At 40.9% G+C, this 23,693-nt stretch overlaps 1 protein-coding gene across 19 annotated transcripts; it reads left to right on the top strand.

Moving 5' to 3' along the window:
* Positions 1-1,836: 1,836 nt before the first annotated feature.
* Positions 1,837-21,611, top strand: PLAAT1 (phospholipase A and acyltransferase 1). 19 transcript variants are annotated; one of them, XM_010801239.4, is made up of 7 exons: positions 1,837-1,892; positions 6,670-6,752; positions 7,392-7,469; positions 9,661-9,794; positions 10,400-10,538; positions 16,359-16,627; positions 21,362-21,611. In XM_010801239.4, the coding sequence occupies exons 4-7, from the start codon at positions 9,732-9,734 to the stop codon at positions 21,461-21,463; spliced, it is 573 nt and encodes a 190-aa protein (XP_010799541.1). In that variant the 5' UTR covers positions 1,837-1,892; positions 6,670-6,752; positions 7,392-7,469; positions 9,661-9,731; the 3' UTR covers positions 21,464-21,611. The 19 variants fall into 19 exon arrangements, with proteins under 19 accessions (XP_010799541.1, XP_059742052.1, XP_059742053.1 ...); XM_059886069.1 differs by having other exon boundaries at positions 7,091-7,469; XM_059886072.1 differs by having other exon boundaries at positions 1,869-2,372.
* The last annotated feature ends 2,082 nt before the right edge of the window (positions 21,612-23,693 follow it).

Below are 23,693 nucleotides of genomic sequence, written 5' to 3'. Positions count from 1 at the left end.
AAGTATAGCACAGGAAACTATATTCAAGATCCTGTGATAAACCATAATGGAAAAGGATATAAAAAAGAATGTTTACATGTGTACAACTGAGTTACCTTGCTGTGCAGCAGAGATTAGCACAACGCTGTACATTAGCTCTTCTTCTATTAAAACCAAACCAAACCAAGAGTTCTTTTGAGGAGTAACGTCACACATTGCCAATTGATTTTAGAGTACATATGTTAAAAAGGCAAATAATGATTCCTGTTAACACTGGGCTTTTGCTGGACTTTATTCATTTTACAACAAACATGACAAAAGTATCTCCATTATGGTTATTTCAATATGTTTCAACCCTTTCACCTAACTAGGCAGCAACTTAAAGTGTCATCCATGCGGTGCTTCACTTAATATAATAGCCAAAATAATGGGAATGAGTTATTTGGTTGTAATCTAATACCTGGTCCCATCACATATCATGTATAGCCCTTGACATCCCAGGACTACAACTCTGGATTCAGGCAAACTGGCTATAACTACCCTACACTAATTCCTCATTCTTTCTGGATAGAAATTTTAATTCTGTACTGTTCATCCGTAGAGTACCAATGAGGAGTGATTAAGTATCTCTCCAATTTGTAGAAAGGAAGAGAGAACTCAGAGTTCTCCTGAACAACAAAGCTTTCTCTGTTTCTCCTACAAATTCCATTCAGGCATCAAATTGAATTTACTCTTAACCGAATGCATTTTATCTATACCTGGCAGGGATCTAGAAGTAAAATTACAAGATTTATTTCATTTTAATTCTATCATGATGCATTTAATCACAAATACCCCCCAAAAATGAAAAGATAATTTATCATTTTGTTCTGACTGAGCAACCCTCCTTGGTTCACATTCATGAATCTATAATGCAAGGAGGAGAGCCGATGATTAAGTGTCCGATTAGAGAAAACAGATTAACCTGGCAAACATAATAAATTTAGCTCATAAGCAGGATGGCTTTATAAATGCTCACAATAACTCTCCTGCATAAAATCATGAACCACAGCCTTCAGTGATGACTCAATTGAAATAGTTGGGGAACATAAAGCAAATGCATGTTTATGGATCTCTTTTTGACATATTAAAAGAACACTGAAAGGTATATCTAATTCAGTTTATAACTCTAAAAATACACTAAACAGGGAACAGGTAGGAAAAATATTAACTCATAAAAATAAAGCTACACTCTCAAGTGTTCGAGTTTCTACTTTATCAATACATATATCTAGATTCCACGTGTTTTCAATGTCTACTGATTAATTTCCAAAGATGTCAAAGCCAGACCTCGATGTCAAAACCTGCAGATTCACCCTTAACCTTCACCACAGAACCTGGTTCCTTTATAAAGGCGGCTGCATGTTTAGGTAGTTCTTATTCCACTGGGACAAAACAACATAAAATTAGAGAGCTAGTTCAGCCTTTGAATCAGTAGGGAAAAAATCCTGTCTTTTAGCTGAGAGTCCACTTATATCAGAGTAAAAATCTAGGTTAGGACGACTTGTTTGAAGGCAAGTCCTTGTGCTGTGCTCCAGAAGGTTCACTTAGCAGTCTGTGGGCCTTCCTTACTTAGCTGGTTTGTTTTCCTGGCCTCCCTTTTTTAGCAAGGAGAAAATGGATACTCTTCACGCCCACCTTTATTTTTAAACTCTCATGGCTTTATTCCTGGAGGCCTCTGTTGGCCTATGGCCTGAAAGAGAGTCAGATAGGTGCTGCCCTGTCACATGCACCCAGGTCACACTGAATAAAAGACCTGCTCTACTCCTCTAAATAGAAGCAGACCCTTGTCAGGGGCGGGGCGGGGATGTGGGGGAGGGGAGTTGGCTGCCTCCTAGAGCCTCTTCTTTAAGGAAGGCCGCATCTGGAGCCAGGTAAATTCCTCACTGGAAGAAACGGGGACCTGTGCACCCTTCCTTCCTCCGTTCCCCACTCCGCCCACTTCTGAAGTTGATCCTGGGCTGCAGGGTGGCGACAGGGAGGAGGCCAAAGTGGGTGGGGGGTCCATGCGTGTCCCCACAGTCCTGGGCGCAGGATCGGGCTCACAGAATACACCATGTGTGGTGGGAAGGAGGAAGGTTTTTTAAGGTCACTGCTTCCTTCCCCACCCCTTTCCCCATTACCCTCCCCCCACCCCCAGCTTAGACTGAGGTGCTTTCTTGGGGCACAGGGACCAGGACCCTTTCTACTGACTCCGAGGGTCTGTATAGAGCTGGGGGGCGGGGGGCGCACTTCGAGCGGATGCAGTGTGTATTCATGCTTATAACATTTCTGGGCTCAACAAGACAAGTTAACTGTACAACCTCCGTGCCTTGACCAGCCAGGACGTCGCAGTGGAGGGGCGCGGTTCCTTGGTTAGTTCCCGCGCTGGGGCTGCGCCTCGGCTGTAGGGTTTGTGTGTGTGCCTGTGCGGGCGGAGGGCAGGTGTTCCGTGGGGCTCCCAGGAGTGCGGCGTTGGGGGATAGAGACGTGTGCGGAGTCGGGGGCGAGCGAGCGGAGGGTACTCCGGCGGCTGCGCGGGGCCGGCCGGCTGGGCGGGCGGCAGGAGCGGCGAGCGTGCGTGCGCGGCAGCGTCGGGGCGCCAGGAAGTCTCCGCGCGGCAGGGTGGAGTTGGCGCTGGAGGCCGCCCTGGTTACCGGTAGACGGCCACTGCCGCCTTGACCTCCCCCCAGGTGGAGTGGAGCCCGGGCCGTTAGCGGGAGGGGCAGCAGCGGTGAGGCCGGCAGGACCTCAGGACCCTCGCCGCTGCCACTGGAGGGGACACCAAGCCGGCGTCAGAGTGAGGTGTCCTAGGGATGGGGAGGGAAGCCTGCTAGGCCCCCAGACAGCCTTGCTGAACCTACTGTCAGACGAGAGCCCCAAGAACCAGTGGAGAGCATGTAATTTCACCCACATCTTTTTTTTTTTTTTTTTTAAAGAGGCCACAGGGAAAGAGAGACTCGCTTTCCCAAATCACACAGCTATCAAATGGCAAAACAGGGACTGGACCTGGTCTTGCTTACCAAAGCCTCTATCCCTTGTGTGTGTGTGTGAGGTGAGGGTGGTGGTGGTGGTCGTGGGGTGCGCAGGGGGGTGGTAAGTCGCTTCAGTTGTATCCGACTCTGCGACACTATGGACTGTATCCTGCCAGGCTCCTCTGTCCAAGGGATTCTCCAGGCAAGAACACTGGAATGGGTTGCCATGCCCTCCAGGGGATCTTCCCGACCCAGGGATGGAACCCGCATCACTTTATGTACCCTGCATTGGCAGGCGAGTTCTTTATCACTGTTGCTGCTGTTGTTCAGTCGCTCAGACTCTTTGCAACCCCATGTATGCCAGGCTTCCCTGTCCTTCACCATCTCCCAGAGCTTGCTCAAACTCATGTCCATTGAATTGGTGATGCCATCAGACCATCTCATCCTCTGTTGTCCCCTTGTCCTCCTGCCTTCAGTCTTTTCCGGCATCAGATCCTCATGGAAATGAGTTACAATATAAACCTTTATTATTATGCTCTGTTAGGCTTTGGAACAACCAATGGTGATATCACTTTGACATTCAGAACTGTTAATGTAATTTATGTGCTGGAAAAGCCCAGCCATTCTCTTCTCCCCGAGCTTGGAATCCTCATTCCTTCATTTATTAAACATTCTGAGCAGTTATTTGAGCCAGATAAGCTCTGCAGGAAACTGAAGGTGTAGAGATAAACAGGAACCGGCCCTCTGCATGGAGCAGAAAATTCCCTAGACACCAATAAGTGATGCAGGTGTAGGAAACATAGTGGGTGTTAGAGAAAGGAGCAGTGGTAATTTGAAAGCTCATAGTCAGTTCTGGCTGAGTGGAGGAAGACCCTGTGGAGGAGATGGTATCTGATCTGGACCTTTAAGAGTGGGTCATTTGGAAATGATCAGCAAATGCCAAGTAGAAATTTCATTATTAGCAACGTAACTCCAGGTGAAAGTGAGGAATAATGGTCTGGTTTGCTTAGAACATAGGGATGAATAAGGAGTCCAAGATTACAGACAGGGTGCGATGCAGACTCAACATGAGGATCCATGGAGGGGTTCCAGGCAAGGAATGACTGGGCAGTGGCTGAGGAAGATTCATCATACTGGGACGTGGAACCCTCAGCTGTAGGGAGAGGATGTTGGACCAAGGATCCTTGCAGCTCTGAGAGTTTGTGAAGTAGCCAATCTGGGAACAGGGAGATTTGTGGAACCATCTCAATGTGGCAGGGCTATGGATGAAATGTGCTGCTGGAGTGGGAAAGGGTCCAAATTGAATTGGGAGACTTTTGGACTTATATAAGGATAGGCTGTGATCATGTTTCAGACTGCCGATAGCATCCTTGGGAGTAGTTTGTGAAAAAGTGCTGTTAGTATTCTTGTAGCACAGGTGGCTCCATGGACATGAGCAGCAGTTAATCAGCCAGTCCCTCTCTGTGCAGGGGCCTGTTATTTCTTTTGATGTAGCCCCAGGGACCTACAGGGAGCTATAAACAGGGCAGCTTGTTTTGGCAGTTGAAAAAGGAAATTTCTTGCATAAAGATTACAGACTTACTTTCTTGTCACTCTTTATTATAAACTAGTCAAACAATTCTGTGCAGATGAACTGTTAAAATGAACTGTTAAAATTTTTACCTTAAAGGTGACACACACAGCTTTCAGCAGACGACTTAAAAATGTATCTTTAATTGGTTCTGAATTATTGTCTTTCAGAAGCACGACATGACATACTTGGGCTTGAATGAAATGGGTGGATGGCCATGAAAATAAAATTATTCAAGCAGACAGGTTTTAGACATTTCTCTAAGATATGAGTCTGGGAACCTTCTAAATGCATCTAGAATCTTCTCATCTTGACACCTCCCCTGCAGAAGAGCAGGGGTTCCCTAAGGCTCCACTTCCGATGACTCACTGGTTCCATGTATGAATGTTTAAAACCCTCCTATGTTGTTTTATGAAATACACATTCTGTATGCTTTTGCAGCCTCTTTATCTGATGGATATTTGAGGAGAGGGAAAAGATGAAATTTTGTTTTGTAGCAGTTCCTTTGGTCAATGATGTTAATCAGTGATGTAAGGAAGGAGCATGCAGTCTGGAAAACAAAGAGACTTGGGACTGAATTATAGTTCTGTCACTATCTGTGTGACTTTAGTTCTGATACTTAAATCATATGAGTCTCTTGTTTCCTCATCTGTAAAAAGGTGATGGTAATCATCAGGTCACAAATGTCACCCGATCTCAAAGGTCAGTTAGGGAGGAGATACAGCTCACATGGGGACAAGCAGTTTGGGATGAAGAAGAGCCTGAACTAGGCGTCGGCTACTCTAAGTCCAGATGTGGGTTCTGCCCTTTCCCACTGTGTGACTTTGTATGAGTCCCTGAACTGTGGTAAATGTCAGGTTCCTCATCTTTAAAACGGGGGAAATAATTATATCTACTTTGTGGGGTTGGTTTGAGGATTGCACAGTTACTGGGAAATAGAATGAGATGAACACTGGAGATCAAAGAGAACTTGGGAGGCCTCTTTTCCCTACCACCATCTTCCCCACCTCCCATGGAAATCTTCTTTTTATTGACTGTGACTGTATTTAAGGATCTTCAGTGACAGGGACTGCTATCTGTACAAGGTCCTCCATTTCATTGTTAGATCACCTTCAATGTAAGAAGAATTTTCCTCATATACAGCTAAAAGCTGTCTCAGTATAATTTCCACATATTGATCCTCTTCTCTGTGGGAAAAAATACAGTGAATTTTCTTTTTCTGTTAAAGATTTTTATTTTGAGCTAACTGTAGATTCACATGCAGTTGTAAGAAATAATGCAGAGAGATCCCTTGTACCATTGCCTGCTTTTTCCCAGTGGCAACTTCTTGCAAAACCACACTGCAGTATCACAAACAGGTTATTGACATGGACCAGGTGGAGAGGCAGAGTATTCCACCACCTCTAACATCTCTCATATGTTGCCTTTCTATAGCCACACCCACTTCCTTTTTACCACTTCATTAACCCCTGGCAACCACTATTCATTCTCTATTTTTGTAATTTGGTCATGTCAAGGATGTTGTATATAGATGGAATTATATATATAATGTTGTGTCTGGCTTTTTTCACTCAGCACAGTTCTCTGGAGATTCATCCTGGTTATGCTGTTGCATTCGTCAGCAGTTTGTTCCTTTTTATTTCTTAGTAATGTTCCATGCTGTGGATGTGCCACAAATTGTTTATTGTTCACCCATGGAAGATCATCTGGGATGTACCAGTTTGGGGCTATTATGCTATAATAGGTTTTTGTATAGGTTTTATACAGGTTTTTGAGTCAATATAAGTCTCATGTTTTCAATCTCTGGAATAAATATGTAGGAGTGCAAGTGCTGGATCATATGGTAGTTATAAGGGCTTCCTAAGAATCTGCCTGCAATGCAGGAAACATGGGTCCCATCCCTGGGTGGGGAAGATCCCCTGGGGGAGGACTTGGCAACCCACTCTAGTATTCTTACCTGGAGAATCCCATGGACAGAGGAGCCTGGCAGGCTACAGTCCATGGGGTTGCAAAGAATCGGACATGACTGAAGCAACTTATGCAAGCACACATGGTAGTTATGAGTTACATTTTTAAAGGGATTTCTAGACTGCTTTGAGTGACTGCAACATTTTATATTTTCACCAGCACTGCGTGAATGATTCAGTAACTCTACATCCCTGCCAGAATTTTCTCTGGTCACAGTTTTTTTATTTTAGCTATTGTGATAGGTAAGTAGTGCTATCGTGGTTTTAATCCAAATTTCCCTAATTGCTAATGATGTAACATGGCTTGCTTGACATCTGTGTCTCTTCTTTGACAAAATGTGTCATTGTGTCTTTTGCTCAGATTCTAACTGTAGTCTTTTCAATTGTTAAGTTTTGAGTGTTCTTTTTATGTTCTTGATATTGGTCCTTTCTTGGATATGTGGTTTTCAAAAATATTCTTCTGCTCCATAGCTTATCTTTTTTGTCATTTTAGCAGGATCTTTTGTGTTGCAAAAGTTTGACATTTTGAGGACATCAAATTTGTCAGTTTTCCCTTTTATGGATAGTACTTTTGGTATCAGTTTCCCAGGTAGAGCAGTGCTAAAGAATCCACCTGCCAATGCAGGAGATACAAGAGACTCTGACTCGGTCTCTGGGTCGAGAAGATTCCCTGGAGAAGGAAGTGGCAACCCTCTCCAGTGTTCCTGCCTGGGAAATCCCATGGACAGAGGAGCGTGACGGGCTGCAGTCCATGGAGTCGCAAAGAGTTGGACATGACTGAGCACACATATGCACACTTCTGGTATCAAGTCTAAGAAATCTTTGTTTACCCTGGAGCCTGAGGATTTCCTCCTATCTGTTTTTCTTCTTTATGTTTTATAGTTTTATATTTTGCATATAAGTCTCAAAGTGACAGAAGTCATGGAGAAGACCTGAAGCAAGAAATCATATCTCTCACACGTAAGCCAGTTATTTTTTTCCCTCCATGTTTTATAATTCAAGGATTTCAGTGAGTATTTTTCAGAAATTGGCATTTGCTACTATCATTTTAGCTGTAAAATGGGATAATAACATAATAAAGTCAAATCATGGTAGATTTTTTAAAAAATTAATTAGGGTTAATTGAGATAGTGCACTTGAAAAAAAAACATGTTATACTACAAAGTACTTTCTGTTCAAATGGTGGTTATTATTGTAAGCTTGGCTAGGTCTCTGAATGCTAACAGGCAGCTGTGTGTGCTTGCTGCTTCCTATTCATGGGAAATGTGTTTGTTTATATCATAGTGTAGTATCTATTTTTCCTTTTAGTGCCCATGTGGCCAAATTTTGAACTGCCATTTTAATAAGACTCAAACATATTTGAGAGGGTGGTTAGACTTAACGGTTTCCATAAAGTTGTTTTAATAGTTGTTTTTCAACAGATGGACAGCTTGCATTTGGCCTCCTTTCTGTGACAGGGTGATGATTGAACTTTTCAACAGATGGCATACAAATACTTGAGAAAACACCCTCCCAATATTAATTGTTGTAAAAAAAGACTTTTAGCGTGCCAGGGAAATAATAGTCTGTATTCCCAAGTCCTTTGCCTATGCTATTATAATTATAATTTAGATGATTTGGAAGTTTCCCTTTCTGGCACTGGGGTTTATTTTGTAAATGAGTATCTACATTAGAGTGAGAGATGCCGAGGAATACTCTGTTGTCAATTAGATGTTCAACATGGATATAGCATAAAATCCCTTTTTGATTATCAGTGAATGTACATAACTTCCTTTTACTGAGTCATTCTGCTTCAGTGCTATACATAGGAAATGTAATGTTCCATAAAAATCACCCATCAGAGACTTATATGTTCTTTCTTAAAAATACTCTCTTCAAAGGAAAAAAATCACCAAACTGAGAATTTTCAGACATACACATTAATATGATGAACTTCCCAAACTTCAAAATTGTCTCCTTTCTGCCTCAACTACTTTGCACTTGTTTTGGATTCAAAAATGAAGAATTAGACAGTAAGCAGGGCAGTTGAGGAGTGGTGGAAATCTGGAGGGTGTTTGTGGTTGTCACAGTAACAAGGAGCATTTACTGATATTTAGTGGGTATGTTGCTGAACCTGGGTTTGGGTCCTCTTGCTTGACATGCAGCAAAGTCAATCTCCTGAGACTGGGTTGTGGTGAAGGAAAGTATAGTATTCATTGCATGGTGCCAAGCAAGAAGAATGGGCAGTTCATGCTGAAAAGATCTGAACTCCCCAATGGCTTTCAGAGAAGGGTGTTTAAAGGCAAGGTGAGGGAGGGGCCACAGGCTGTGTGATCAGCTTATGCTCAGTTCTTATATTGGATAGTATCCAATGTGAAGTTTCAAAGATGATTAATCTTGTGATTTCAACCATTTGGGGGTCTATATGCTTGAGGTCAGTAGTTTTCACCTGTAAAAACAATTTAGGAATGTGAGATCTTTATCTTTCAGGGAACTAGGAGTTTGGTGACTCTACCATGTGGCTGGTTTATAGTCTAAATTGTTACCAGTTTCCCCACTCAACAGCTATTCCTTTTTTCTACCTTTTCACATTTCCTAATCATTAACTCTTCTTTTAAATTCATTAACTCCTTTTTTGAATAGAAATTATAACCAAAAAATATTTGTGGGGAATATCCCAAAGATTAGCTGTTTAATTGAGACAGTTGAGACATATATATTACTTGTTATGTGCCAACTACTTCTTTACTTATTTTAAATTTAGTTTTAGTTGGAGAATAGTTGCCTTACAGAGTTGTGTTGGTTTATGCCGTGAACAGTGAAAGTGAAGTCACTCAGTCGTGTCTGACTCTTTGCGACCCCATAGACTGAGGAGCCTATAGGCTACAGGCTCCTCTGACCATGGGATTTTCCAGGCAAGAACACTGGAGTGGGTTGTCATTTCCTTCTCCAGGAGATCTTCCCGACCCAGGAATTGAAGCTGGGTCTCCCGCATTGTAGGCAGACACTTTACCATCTGAGCCACGAGGGAAGTGCTCGGTTTATGCCATACACCTAATCATTAACCCTTGAGTCAGCCTCTTGAGACTCAGGGGAGGTCTGGGAGACTCAGATAAAGCAAAAGACTTTTACTTCAAAGGACAGTGACACGGGGAATTGTATATGGTTTCAGGCGGACGCAAGTGTGCCTAAGTCTGCACAGCACAGTTCAGCACAAGGAAGAAAGGTCCTGTGTCTTACAGTATGCCTGGATATCAGACTGGACACTCTTCTGAGCCTGGAACTTGTGTCTGCTTAAAACACAGAGTAAGTTTTGCAATTAAAGGTTTTTGCTTTTTTTTTTTTTGCACAGAATGTTAGTGTCTACAAACCTCTTCTTTTTGATTTTACTATGTTGCTATATGAAAGGCTGAAAGACTCTGATCTTCTACTTCTAAACCCTGATGTATTTTATTATAAGTGCTTTATTATATTTTTGGGTATTCATGAACTCAGCATTTACACAGTAAAACAAGTATTATTACAAATTTACTTCCCCTTTCTATTCCAAATAGGGTATCATATTAATTTTTGAAATCTTGTATATAGGTAAATTACATTATCCACGAATTTCTGGATTTAAAGAGAGAATTATGAAATGCTTATTATAACAAAGGAGCCCTGGGGTTAATCAGTATGAGAAGCACTGCTGTAGAAAATTAAGCAATAGAAGACAGATTCTTTCTCCACTTGCCTGTATGTGTGCACATAATTCTGTGTTGGAATCATTCAAAGGACAGTGGTGTGAGTCTAAATATTTAATAAGGGATGCAGTCCCAATAAAGTCTGTATTGTTATGTTTCTATAGAAGCCTTGAACTGATTTTCTTTTGGCAAGTCACATCAGCTAGATCTTGGTGTCTGTCATTGCAGATGGCATTTAATGATTGCTTTAGTTTGAGCTATCCTGGCAATCCTCGGCCAGGGGATTTGATTGAAGTGTTTCGTCCTTGTTATCAACATTGGGCACTGTACTTGGGTGATGGGTATGTTATCAACATAGCACCTCTAGGTAAGTTTTGCTTTCTGAAGTTCCTGGGAGTTTTTTAGCTTTCTTGCTACAAGAAGTAATCATGAACAAAATTATAAAACAAACCAGAAATATAATGTAGAAACTAGGTAAATCCAGCTGATCTAGGATTTTGGAAGGATATTCTAAGACATCCTGGGGTGTGAAGTCAAGTAGGCCTTAGGAAGCATTACTACGAAAAAAGCTAGTGGAGGTGATAGAATTCCAGCTGAGCTTTCTCAAATCCTAAAAGATGATGCTGTGAAAGTGCTGCACTCAGTATGTGGGCAAATTTGGAAAGCTCAGCAATGGTCGCAGGACTGGAAAAATTAAGTTTTCATTCCAATCCCAAAGAAGGGCAATGCCCAAGAGTGTTCAAACTACCATACAATTCACTAATTTCACATGCTAGCAAGATTATGCTCAAAATCCTTCAAGCTAGGCTTCAGCAGTAAGTGAACCTAGAACTTCCAGATGTACAGATGCCAGCATCCATTGGATCATAGAGAAAGCAAGGGAATTCCAGAAAAACATCTACTTCTGCTTCACTGACTACACTAGAGCCTTTGACTGTCTGGACCACAACAAACTGTGGAAAATTCTTAAAGAAATGTTAATACTAGACCACCTTACATGTCTCCTGAGAAGCCTGTATGCTGTATTAAGTCAAGAAGCAGTAGTCCGAACTGGACATGGAACAATGGACTGGTTCAGAATTGGGAAAGGAGTACATCAAGGTTGTATATTGTCACCCTGCTTATTTAACTTATATGCAGAGTACATCATATGAAATGCTAGAAGATAGTGAAGGACAGGGAAGGCTGGTATGCTATAGTCGATGGGGTCCCAAAAAGTTGGACACGAGTTAGCGACTGGACAAGAATGAACAATTCTAAGGCTAAAGTGGCATTGAAGAAATCACAAAAGCCAAGTAACATTAGGATTTTAAGCTTATGGATTAAAAAAAAAAAAACACAAAAAGTAAATGAACAACAGACTGGTTCCAAATAGGAAAAGGAGTATGTAAAGGCTGTGTATCGTCACCCTGTTTATATGCAGAGTACATCATGAGAAATGCTGGGCTGGAGGAAGCACAAGCTGGAATCAAGATTGCCAGGAGAAATGTCAATAACCTCAGATATGCAGATGATACCACCCTTATGGCAGAAAGTGAAGAAGAACTAAAGAGCCTCTTGATGAAAGTGAAAGAGGAAAGTGAAAAAGTTGGCCTAAAGCTCAGCATTCAGAAAACTAAGATCATGGCATCCGGTGTCATCACTTCATGGCAAATAGATGTGGAAACAGTGGCTGACTTTATTTTTTGGGGCTCCAAAATCACTGCAGATGGTGATTGCAGCCATGAAATTAAAAATGCTTACTCCTTGGAAGGAAAGTTATGACCAACCTAGACAGCATATTGAAAAGCAGAGACATTACTTTGTCAACAAAGGTCTGTCTAGTCAAGGCTATGGTTTTTCCAGTAGTCATGTATGGATGTGAGAGTTGGACTATAAAGAAAGCTGAGCGCCGAAGAATTGATGCTTTTGAACTGTGGTGTTGGAGAAGACTCTTGAGAGTCCCTTGGACTGCAAGGAGATCCAACCAGTCCATCCTAAAGGAGATCAGTCTTGGGTGTTCATTGGAAGGACTGATGTTGAAGCTGAAACTCCAGTACTTTGGCCACCTGATGCAAAGAACTGACTCATTTGAAAAGACCCTGATGCTGGGGAAGATTGAAGGCAGGAGGAGAAGGTGACAACAGAGGATGAGATAGTTGGATGGCATCATTGACTTGATGGACATGTGTTTGGGTTAACTCCAGGAGTTGGTGATGGACAGGGAGGCCTGGTGTGCTGCAGTTCATGGGGTTGCAAAGAGTTGGACATGACTGAGCGACTGAACTGAACTGAACTGAACTGAATTAACTGGGGAAGATATTTGCCACAAATGTGACAAGAGTCAGTGTCTTTATATATAATACAAGTAGATTATTTCAATCACTTAACATCTATTTATAGATTTTTCTTGTTATATGCCAAATATTATTCAAATGCTAGGGATACATAAGCCAGTCCCTACATTCTAGTGGACAGAGAGAGAGAGAGACAGAGAGAGAGGAGACAGAGAGCCTGAGAGAGGGAGTATGAACAGAATACAGAAAGCAATGTTAGATTAGAGATAAGTGATATGGAGAAAATAAATCATAGAAGCAGGATAGGAAGTTCTGGGGAGTTGTAGTTGCTACAGTTTGAAATTAGCTGGTCGGGAAAATCTCATGAGAAAGTAACATTTGAGAAAACTTGAAAGAGGTGAGGAAACCTAGCACATGATATTTGGGGCAAGAGTTTCTTCCTCCGAGGGAACAGTGAATACTCAAATCCCAACAAACAAATGGATAAAAGATTGTGAACAGTTTGTAGAAGATGAAAGTCTCCAAGACCCATTTTTAAAGCATTCAGCTTTTAAGTCATCTAGGAATTATAAAATGATAGATTTTATGCCTCTCACATTAGCAGAATTTTAAAAAATGAAAATCAGTGTTGATAAAGGTATAATGAAATGAACACAGGATATTGTTGATAGAAATACAAGTTGATAAAATCATTCCCCAAAACAATTTAGCAAGATGTGTCAAGAGTCTTGAGCTTCCCTGGTGGCTGGGTGGTAAAGAATCTGCCTACAACGCAGGAACTGCAGGAGACATGGGTTTGATCCCTGGGTCGGGAATATCCCATGGAGGAGAGCATGGCCACCCACTCCAGTCTTCTTGCCTGGAGAACTCCATGGACAGAGGAGCCTGGTGGGCTACAGTCCATGGGATCACAAAGAGCTGGACATGACTGAAGTGACTTGGCATGCATGCACGTTAAGAGTCTTAAAAGAGTTTCCATGCTCTGATCCTGTAATTCTACCTCTATGAATCTATTCTTGGGAAATATTTTTAGAGAACTTATTTAGGATTTGTGTATTAGAGTGTTCACTGCTATCTCATTTATAATGGTTTAAAAAAAGGACAATGGGAAAAAAGTAACTATTGATTTTTTATGGTGGGTAAAAAAAGATAGACAATGGATTAATAAGATTAAAAAGATAATGGTTAAATGAATTATGATTTAGCCTCAGATATTAGGATTTTGTGTTTGGTAGAACTTTTTAGTCGCAAGTAATAAATCAAATTAGTTTAGAAAAAAAGGCAAATTCATTGCTTTACTGAAGTAAACTACAGGAAGGGAAGAGATGAGGCTGGTCTCAGGGATACCTGGATCTAGAAGTTTAAACACTATCAAAACTCTTTGTCCCACATCTGCATTCTTTTTGTATATATTTTATTTATTTTCCCAGGCTATGTCTAAGAAGCTGAACTGATGACCCTAGGCATCCTTAGGCTCACATCCTTGTAGGCTGGTGACCCACAGGAGAGAGATACTCTTTGTCTGCTAAAGTTAGAAAAATCATGGAGAATGACTCTTGATTGTCTGGTGTGGGTCCCCTGTCCATTACGGAACCATCACTATGTCCAGGAATGGGACAGTATGACTGGCTTAGACAGAGTCTTTTCTAGAAAGAAAGAAGTAGTGGTAGGATGAAGTGCTAAGCAGACTAAAACAGTGGCCACTTTAACAGCTGAAAGTAATTTCTAGATATCTTTAATTGCATGAAAGATGATCTGGTATGATAACTATTGGCAAATTACAGATTAAAAATGCAATGTGTAATATGGTATCGAGTTTGCAAAGAAATCATATATATACACATACATGTTAATGTAAACACATACATGTATATTTGCAAGTGATAAAGACAGTGTAAATACATTAATAATGATAGTTATTTCTGGCAGGATAGCAGGTAATTTATATTTAGTGTTTATGCTGTATTTTTCTGTATTTTCTACATGTTTAGAAATGAGTACAAGCTATTAAGAAAAATGTATGCAAATAAAGAGCCTAGAATATTTTTTCCCTCAAGATACCTTTAAAAAGAAGTGTTTACAGGTTGAAGTTTTACTATCTTGAGAGCTTCTGAGAACTTTTAATGAAGTGATTTTTGCGAGATTTTGAGCTATTTGCCACTTGTTCTGGAATACTGGAAATGGAAATGGCAAATAAAATGGCATTTACGATACAGAGCTATTCATTCTGTAGAGTCTAGTGATTAATACTAAGGAATTCTTTATATTATCTCTGCAGCTTTCACATTTAAAAAACAATATGAGGCTTTTGTGCTGTTTCCTTTTTTTCACATCTTAAGCTCCATACTGATATGGTTCAAGCACTGAGCTTTGACTGAAATTAAATTCCTGTTTCTGTTAACTACTTGTGTGATGTTCCGCAAGCCAGTTTCTCTCTCCACACTTTGATTTTGTCATCAATAAATTGATTGCTTCAAACTAGTTGATGAGTAATTCTAACTAGGATATACGTGTTCTATGAACTTGTACTGTGTAAGAATTTGGAATATGTAAGGTATTGAAAATGCTACTCCAATGAAAAGGAGTTCAAAGGAGTGAAAAAAAAGAGGAGTAGGAAAAAAAGTTTGCTTTTAGTCATTACTGAAAGGAAAAGTGTCTAAACACTGGTTATATAGCAGCCTTTCATCTCATGGTTTACTTCAACAATGGCCAAGCATAGCAATCTTGGGCAGCTAGAGAGGGCCTAGGGCCTGGCTTTAAAGCTGAACACTAAGGAATCACTTTTCCAATCTCAGATAACAACCATGGCAAGTCAGGATACAGAGATTTGGGGCTGTTTAGGCAAATGCTTGGGAGAAGGCAATGGCAACCCACTCCAGTACTCTTGCCAGGAAAATCCCATGGACGGGGGAGCCTGGTGGGCTGCCGTCTATGGAGTCACACAGAGTTGGACACAACTGAAGCGACTTAGCAACAGGCAAATGCTTACCAATAGAGGCAGTAAGATGGAGTGGTGGGGCACAGGGCGTTGTGACAGGTGGGTGGAGCACAGCAAAGGACCACATAGAGTGGATAGTGCCTACTGCATTAGGCTTAGTTTTAGGACTTAGTTTCTTGGCTAAAGGAACTAGCAAAACAAAGACAGGGCCCCAGCTGATCCCAACTGACCTTGTCAAATGCTTAGGGTCCCCAGCAGATTTCAAAGTAAAGCCTGATTAAAAGAATAAGTGTAAAAGCAGAGAGGTAGCTGTAAGAAGTGCAGCTTAGTTGTAAGAGGAGAGCATCAATCTTAACACTCTGCTGCTAAGCCCAAGCATACTAATTTAGAAAAGTTCTGATACCAAAAAACAGGGGCTTTATAGAAAAAGGGGGCAGTGATCTTCTCTGTACTATGTTAGAAACATATGCCAAGATCCCTAATAATAATACTAATTGATAGAGAACTTACACCTCAAGAATGAGTAGATTTTTCACACCCAGTTTGTTCTATATGTTGTTGTTTAGTCGCTCAGTCGTGTCCGACTCTTTTGCAACCCCATGGACTGTAGCCCACCAGGCTCCTCTGTCCATGGCATTTCCCAGGCAAGAATATTGGAGTGGGTTGCCATGGCCTGCTCCAGGGGATCTTCCCAACCCAGGGATCGAGCCCTCATCTCTTATGTCTCCTGCATTGACAGGCAGATTCTTTACTGCTGAGCCACCGGGGAAGCCCAATGGGGAGATAGAAATTTTCAAAAAGTTTTCTTATATTCTTAGTCTTAGAGTATTGAATAAGTGTTATTGGTAAATTAGAGAATGAGTGTTGATGGTTAGTAAGATTAAGTGGTTTCTGGTTTGAGGATAACTTAGGATGGCATTGGAGTTCACTGGGCTGGATTGTTGTGTTTTGCTAACCAGAATTCTCCTTATAGAGGATGGCATCTCCCCATCGTTTACAAGTGCCAAGTCTCTATTCAGCAGAAAGGCCCTGGTGAAGATGCAGCTTTTGAAGGATGTTGTTGGAAAAGACACATACAGAATAAACAATAAATATGATGATACATACCCCCCTCTCCCTGTTGAAGAAGTTATCCAACGGTCAGAGTTTGTTATTGGGCAAGAGGTGGAATATGACATACTTGTCAACAACTGTGAGCATTTTGTGACTTTGCTTCGATACGGAGAAGGAGTTTCAGAGCAGGTGAGTTTTCTTTAGGAGAAATAAAAATTTCTTACGTTGGGAAGATAATAACTACCCAGTCTTGATCAAGTTTTCAGACCTCAAACAAATGGAAAAGAACAAGAATATATGAGAACACTGAAGGACAAAGAAGGGAATTGAATTACCCAAGGTCACTCAGAAAGTTCATGACCAAACAGATGAGAACATTTTGTGTCATGAATCTGGGGCTAGAAGGGACTTGAAGCAGAGTCAAGACCATGTCTTTCTGTCTGTCTTAATGCCCCCGTCCTTCAGTATTTTTTTTTTTTTCATTACCATACCATACCTTTGTTGGCAAAGTAATGTCTCTGCTTTTTAGTATGCTGTCTAGGTTGGTCATAACTTTCCTTCCAAGGAGTAAGAGTCTTTTAATTTCATGGCTGCAATTACCATCTGCAGTGATTTTGGAGCCCCCCCCCCCCACACACACACACAATAAAGTCTCTCACTGTTTCCACTGTTTCCCCATCTATTTCCCAGTTAAACAAAAAACGGTAAATGATAAAAAGATTAGAAAGGTGGAAGGATTGTGGGCCCTATCCTTTTCTTCTTTGTACTTTTCTGTATTTTTTAAAAAAATTAATGGACTTTGCTTTTTAGAGTTTTAAGTTCACAGCAACACTGAGCTGGAAGTGTATACAGAATTCCCACATATTCTGTACCCTCCACCCCGACACACACACACATATCCTTCCCCACTGTTAGCATCCCATAGCACTGTGGATTATTTGTTATATAAGATGAGCCAACATTGATACATCATTATCAACCAGAGTTCATACTGAAGGAAACCAGAGCATACCACCCCAAATATGTTACTTTGGCATAAGGATTATTTTGAGCAATTGAGAAGCAATTGAGTAGGAGCAGAAGGAAATAAAGCTCGCTGCCCTCCCCCTATTTTTCTAAAAGTAGGACAGAAACTTTCAAAGGTATCCTGCCTCCCCACTCTACCAGGAAGGACAAAAGGTAATCACCCGGGACAACCCGTGTTTAATGTAAGACCCTTAGCAGCCTGGAGAGGGCACTAGAGGAATCTACTTAACAAACTACTCACAGGCTTCTATATACCATTAGTTTCCTACCTTCCCACAGGTTGTCGCCCTTGGAAGAGGAACCACTTTTCCCTCACTTCTCTACAAATTTATTTTTCTTTGGTGAAGATGCTCTATAAGTCTGAATTCTAAGCCATGTCTTTGAGTTACTTCTTCCCTGAATTTCTACCATGAGTGTATGAGACGTGCATGTTAATCAACTGCTGTTCATTTTCCTCTTGTTAATTTGTCTTTTATTACAGAACCTCAGCTGAGAACTTAAGATGGGTAAAGAAAAGAATTTTCCTCTCCTCGAATAGTTAATTTTAGGGTTCACTCTGCGTTGTACCTTCTGTGGGTTTTGACCAATATATAATACATGTATCCATCATTACAATATCATACAGGATAGTTTCCCAGCCCTGAATATCTCTATACTCTGCCTGTCATTCATTCCTCACTCTCCATAAACCTCTGATAATCACTAATTTTTTTTTTACTGCTGTGTGTTTTATCTTTCCCAGAATGTCATATAGTTGAAATCATACAAAGCAAAATGCACTTAAAATTCTTCCATGTCTTTTCATTAGATGGTTTGATTGCTCATTTCTGTTTATCACTGAATAATATTCCATTTTCTGGATGCATTACAGTGTATTTATCCACTAACCTACTGAAGGATATCTTGATTGCTTTCAAGTTGTGGTGATTATGAATAAAGTTGCTAGAAACATTTGTGTGCAGCTTTTTTGTGGATGTAAATTTTTGACTCATTTGGATAAACACCAAGAATTATGATCGCCAGATCATATGGTAAGAGTATGTTTAGTTTTGTTAAAAGAAAAAACAACTGCCAAGCTAGCTTCCAAAGTGGCTGTACTATTTTGAATTCCCGGTAATGAATGAGAGTTCCTGTTGCTCCACATCTTCTTTAGCATTTGGCGTTGTCCGTGTTTTGGAGGTCAGCCATTCTGATAGGTACATAGTGATATCACCATTGTTTTAACTTGCAATTCCTTAAATATGTATGATGTTGACCATCTTTTCATATATTATTTGCTATCTGCATATCATATTTGGTGATGTGTCTCAAACTCTTTTGCCCATTTTTAATTGGGTTGCTTACTTGTTTTCATATTTTTAAGAGTTCTTAGCATATTTTGGAAAACAGTCCTTCATCAAATATGACTTTTGCAAATGTTTTCTTCCAGCCTGTGGCTTGTCTTTATTTTTATAAATTCCTAAAATCAACATTTCTCACTGTGAGTCTAAACAAGTTACTAAATACGCCTGTTTTTGTGCACTATGGCAGCACCCTTGAGTGTGCCTGTGCGAGCTGACACGCAGTACACCTGACTGTGCTTCATTGCAGCACTGTAGCCTTAGAGTCTTGGGGGAAGAGAGATTTTTGATAACCACTGTAGTTGTCTGTGACCCAGCTTCACTGGTACCCGGACCCAGCTGCTTCAGCTGTAGCTAACATTTCACTGGGCATGTATAGATCCTCAGAATCATGCCTGCCCCCCATCCCACACACACACCTGAAAGCCCTGTATAGGACAAAGTGTGTAGGATAGGATTTGGTGATCTGATAATTCTAAATCAGTCACAAAAAGTTCTTGTTCATGCTGGCTCACCATAGACATCCTGGGATTTTTTTAATCTTGCAGATCGATCCTGTTACACATAACTCTAAGGGATTGTCCAAATTATGTGGGATTTTTCCATTTAGAATGCAACTTGAAATAAATGTTTGGAATTTGGGGAACTGCACACTGGAAGTGGTTTATTATAATTTTATCTTGCCTGTGCAGTCTCAGGGAATTTTGATTTAGGACTGAGTTGTCTGTCCTCTCCCCAGGTCTCTTAGATGTAGAGATTTCTCTCACGTGTTCTGTTTCTAGTGGCTGAAAGACATCCAGTGAGTTAGGACTGCATCTAGCTGTCCCCCTCCCCCCAGGATCCTGCAGGTTTTCCCAGGGCTGTCCCCTGCTGCCATTGGACACCTCTGTTTACAGACACCAATTACACCTTCCAGTTTTTTCACTGCCTGCCACTTTTCCTGTGTCAGACTCCTTGGGATCTCAGCATCTGCCTGGAATTGCATGAGGTTTGGGCTTGGTTTGTAATCCTTGATCCCTGTCTGATTATTGATTCTGCCCCCTTTTGGAATTCTGCCAGGTATCTTGTATCTCCCACCCCATTTTTGCTCCCTGTGTCCTATATGGGTAGTTCTCTGCTACAGTGAATTCTGCTTGAAAACAATTTAGGTAGCAACTAATTAAGAATTACAAATAAAAGAAATAGCCAACCAACCAAATACATAGAATTAAGAGTTGTAAACTAAAATAGGATTTTTCCATTGTTTGCCAATGTCATTCTCCCTGGCAACTAGGGATGGTGGCAGAGCAGAGATTACAATTATAGGCCATGTCCCTACAGACCACAGGGTGGTGTAATGAAGTGAATACTCTTTGTGCTGCTTTCCTGGCCAGAGCCCTTGCTGCCTGTTCCCCACAGGGAAGCCTCAGTTAGGGAGGGAGCATTATGTTGCATATGGGGGTGGCAGGCTCAGTGGTGGAGGGCTATGGGTTAGACAGAGGGCACACTCCAGTGTTACCTGGGTCAGGTTTTTCAGCATTTGGGCTGGTCCCCAGAGTCGTTTAGGAAAAATATTTAGCTTTATTTGAAAGCCTGACTCTTAACTCTTAGAAAACAACTCTTGTTTTCCAAATACCTGATGACACTGAAGTATCTGAATGTGACCTTTGGGTCATAAAATTGCACTCAAACCCTTGCAGATGGAAGGTAATATTAGTTGAGTGCCATGCAACCATGAATATTCATCAGTTCCCTCATCAGGATGATGATTAATACCCTTAAAGCTATAAATGTCTGAACTCCTTTATGGACAATTGAACTTGAGAGTGATTTATTTTTGTTTGTCTACATGAGAAATTAATTTTTGCCATAATAGTTAACATTAGTAGTGACTTATCTTGAAGTTTGTTTATTGGAATATAAAGTGTATCTACCAAGTAAGAGTGTATGGTATTTACCTCAGATCACATTCCTGAATTATCTTCCTAACAGCTTTAAGTCAGGGAACACACACACACATGCACACACACGTCCATCCAAATGCTGTCATCTTTTTAATAGACTTCTTGAGTGAGTACTCTGCTTTCTTGTCTACACTCCCTCGACCAATGCACACACATAGATGCACACACTATTCACCTTGGTATAGACCCAGCCAAATGAGTATGTGCTTAGGAGCGGGGGATGTATAGGGGGAGGACACATGATTCAGGACTAAACGATATCTAAATGCCCTGGTGCTACTGCCTCCCTTGGGCAAATCACTTTTAACTTCTCAAATAGTATAAAACAGTAATGCTATACTGTCCAGGTGTACCATGATGATTATTAGGAATTGTGGCATAATAAGTTTATAAACTGTCAGAGGCTATAAAAATAACCTATGTGTATTTATATCTTTGTCATAATTATAAATTTATTTCATCTTCGTACAAAATTTTAATTTTGCATTCACCTTTAAGTTCATCCATTGTACATTAAAATGAGTCTCTGATTTAGGAAACAAGCTAAAGCTGAGGTTTAGGACACTAAGATGCTTTTAGAATAAGATGTGTTTTTGATTCCTTTTTCCTTATAGGCCAGCCGAGCGATAAGTACCATTGGGTTTGTGACAGCTGCTGCTGGTGCCTTCTCCTTCCTGGGCTTGTTTCCAAAAAGACTAAGACCAAAATTCTATTAATTTACTGAAGAGATATTGGAGCTGAAGGAATTTGTGAGGAGGAAAAGTAACCTGGGATGAATACTTATTTTCAATGCATCATTATTGTTCCAAATTTCCAGTGATGGATGACAGACTCTTTAATAAATTGCTTACTGGCATTATCTCATCATTGAGCCATGGAAATTTTTCTTCCTTAGTAGTATAGATTCATGTGGTAACTTGAACAAGAAGCAGTGGCCTTTTGAATGAACCAGTGGCAGATCTTAATATCACATCATCATTTATCCTTTTTCTTCTATAAATATTGTTTTTCTTTCCCCTGAGGGTAACTATTTTGCCAGAGGGATGAAGAACCTTTTATATGTGACCGGAAAAAATGTTAAAAACCCTTAATTATTTAGATTGGTATCAAAATTCATATGCCTTTTCTGGTGAGAGAAGAAATTTGAAATAAAGCATTTGGTCAGGTAGCTTAAGAATCTTTTATTAATAAACTATCTGAGAGTGGATACTCATCTCCTTGACCCTGTGTAGGTGTGAGCAGGAGGTGAATGGGAGAAGGAGCTCTTGGCTCCAGTGTCTCGGATCCAGTGATTTCCCTGGCAGCAACTCCTTTGTTAGGAGTATGTGACAAGTAGAAATGGGCTGTTGCTTCTACCAAGTTCCATTGTTCCCTTTGGATTTTGAAGTATTTGAAGAGTTTCGCCCTTTAAACCTAAGTTCAGTTCAGTTCAGTTCAGTCGCTCAGTCGTGTCCAACTCTTTGCGACCCCATGAATCCCAGCACGCCAGGCCTCCCTGTCCATCACCAACTCCCGGGGTTCACCCAAACTCACGTCCATGGAGTTGGTGACGCCATCCAGCTATCTCATCCACTGTCGTCCCCTTCTCCTCCTGCCCCCATCCCTCCCAGCATCAGAGTCTTTTCCAATGAATCAACTCTTTGTATGAGGTGGCCAAAGTACTGGAGTTTCAGCTTTAGCATCATTCCTTCCAAAGAACACCCAGGGCTGATCTCCTTTAGAATGGACTGGTTGGATCTCCTTGCAGTCCAAGGGACTCTCAAGAGTCTTTTGAACACCACACTTCCAAAGCATCAATTCTTCGGCGCTCAGCTTTCTTCACAGTCCAACTTTCACATCCATACATGATCACTGGAAAAACCATAGCCTTGACTAGATGGACCTTTGTTGGCAAAGTAATGTCTCTGCTTTTGAATATGCTATCTAGGTTGGTAATAACTTTCCTTCCAAGGAGTAAGTGTCTTTTAATTTCATGGCTGCAGTCACCATCTGCAGTGATTTTGGAGCCCCCCAAAATAAAGTCTGCCACTGTTTCCACTGTTTACCCATCTATTTCCCATGAAGTGATGGGTAAAGACATCATTAAACATAGGTTTAAGGTGCCATATTTAGAAAACAATATCCTATATTACTTTTTATGGCTTTTACTAGAGGTTCAAGGAGTGTGGCTCAGACTGTAAAGCAGCTTCCTGCAATACAGGAAAGTTGGGTTCGATCCCTGGGTTGGGAAGATCCCCTGGAGAACGGAATGGCTACCTACTTCAGTATTTTTGCCTGGAGAATTCCATGGATGGAGGAACCTGGTGGGCTATACAGTCCATGGGGTCCCAAAGAGTTGGACATGACTAACACTTTTACTTTTTCAATCAGGGAGAGACTCATGATTTTATTCTTGCATTTTATTGATTATGTGTTGGATGAAGCAAACAACTTTTTAATACCTTTCCAATGGAATTCTTGTTTGGTAGCAGATGGGGAAAAATGGATGACAGTCTCTCTATCCTGGGATTATATCAGATATTATAACATTACCCTCCAAACCACATTGCTAGTCAGTGACATCTTTATTGTATCATGGCCAAAAGCATGACATTAAATAAAGGAAATGTTTAAGTAAATATGGGGTGTTGTGGTGCAGGGAGGGAAACAAAACTTTGGTAGATAAAGGTAACAAAACAGCTGCCTCAAAGTCTTTGACATAGTAAACTGATTTGATTTTACTCCTGGGCCAGAAAATCTGTACAATCTAATTGTAGGATTAAGAACAATGATAACAAGAAACGGCCATGTGCTTCCATCAGGGCCCGTAGAGACCCTACCTTTCTTCCTGTTCCCTGACTAATCCCTTCCCTTTCTTATGGCACCAATTCTGTTTCCAGATAAACCCCAAAACTCTGTCTTCCTCCCCTGTTCCTCTGGGAATAGTGTCTTCTATCTGATAGCATG

Source organism: Bos taurus, chromosome 1 (assembly GCF_002263795.3).
Source record: "Bos taurus isolate L1 Dominette 01449 registration number 42190680 breed Hereford chromosome 1, ARS-UCD2.0, whole genome shotgun sequence".
NCBI lineage: Eukaryota > Metazoa > Chordata > Mammalia > Artiodactyla > Bovidae > Bos > Bos taurus.
Note: the sequence above shows the minus strand (reverse complement) of the source record. Positions and strands in the feature narration are given on the sequence as shown.

Bases quoted from the DNA above. Each gene is read 5' to 3' on its own strand.
- PLAAT1 (XM_005201527.5), top strand. From the start codon at position 9,732: ATGCCTGGATATCAGACTGGACACTCTTCTGAGCCTGGAACTTGTGTC. The intron at 9,795-10,399 runs GTAAGTTTTGCA...CTGTCATTGCAG, and splicing joins GTGTCTGCTTAAAACACAGA to ATGGCATTTAATGATTGCTT. The intron at 10,539-16,358 runs GTAAGTTTTGCT...TTCTCCTTATAG, and splicing joins TATCAACATAGCACCTCTAG to AGGATGGCATCTCCCCATCG.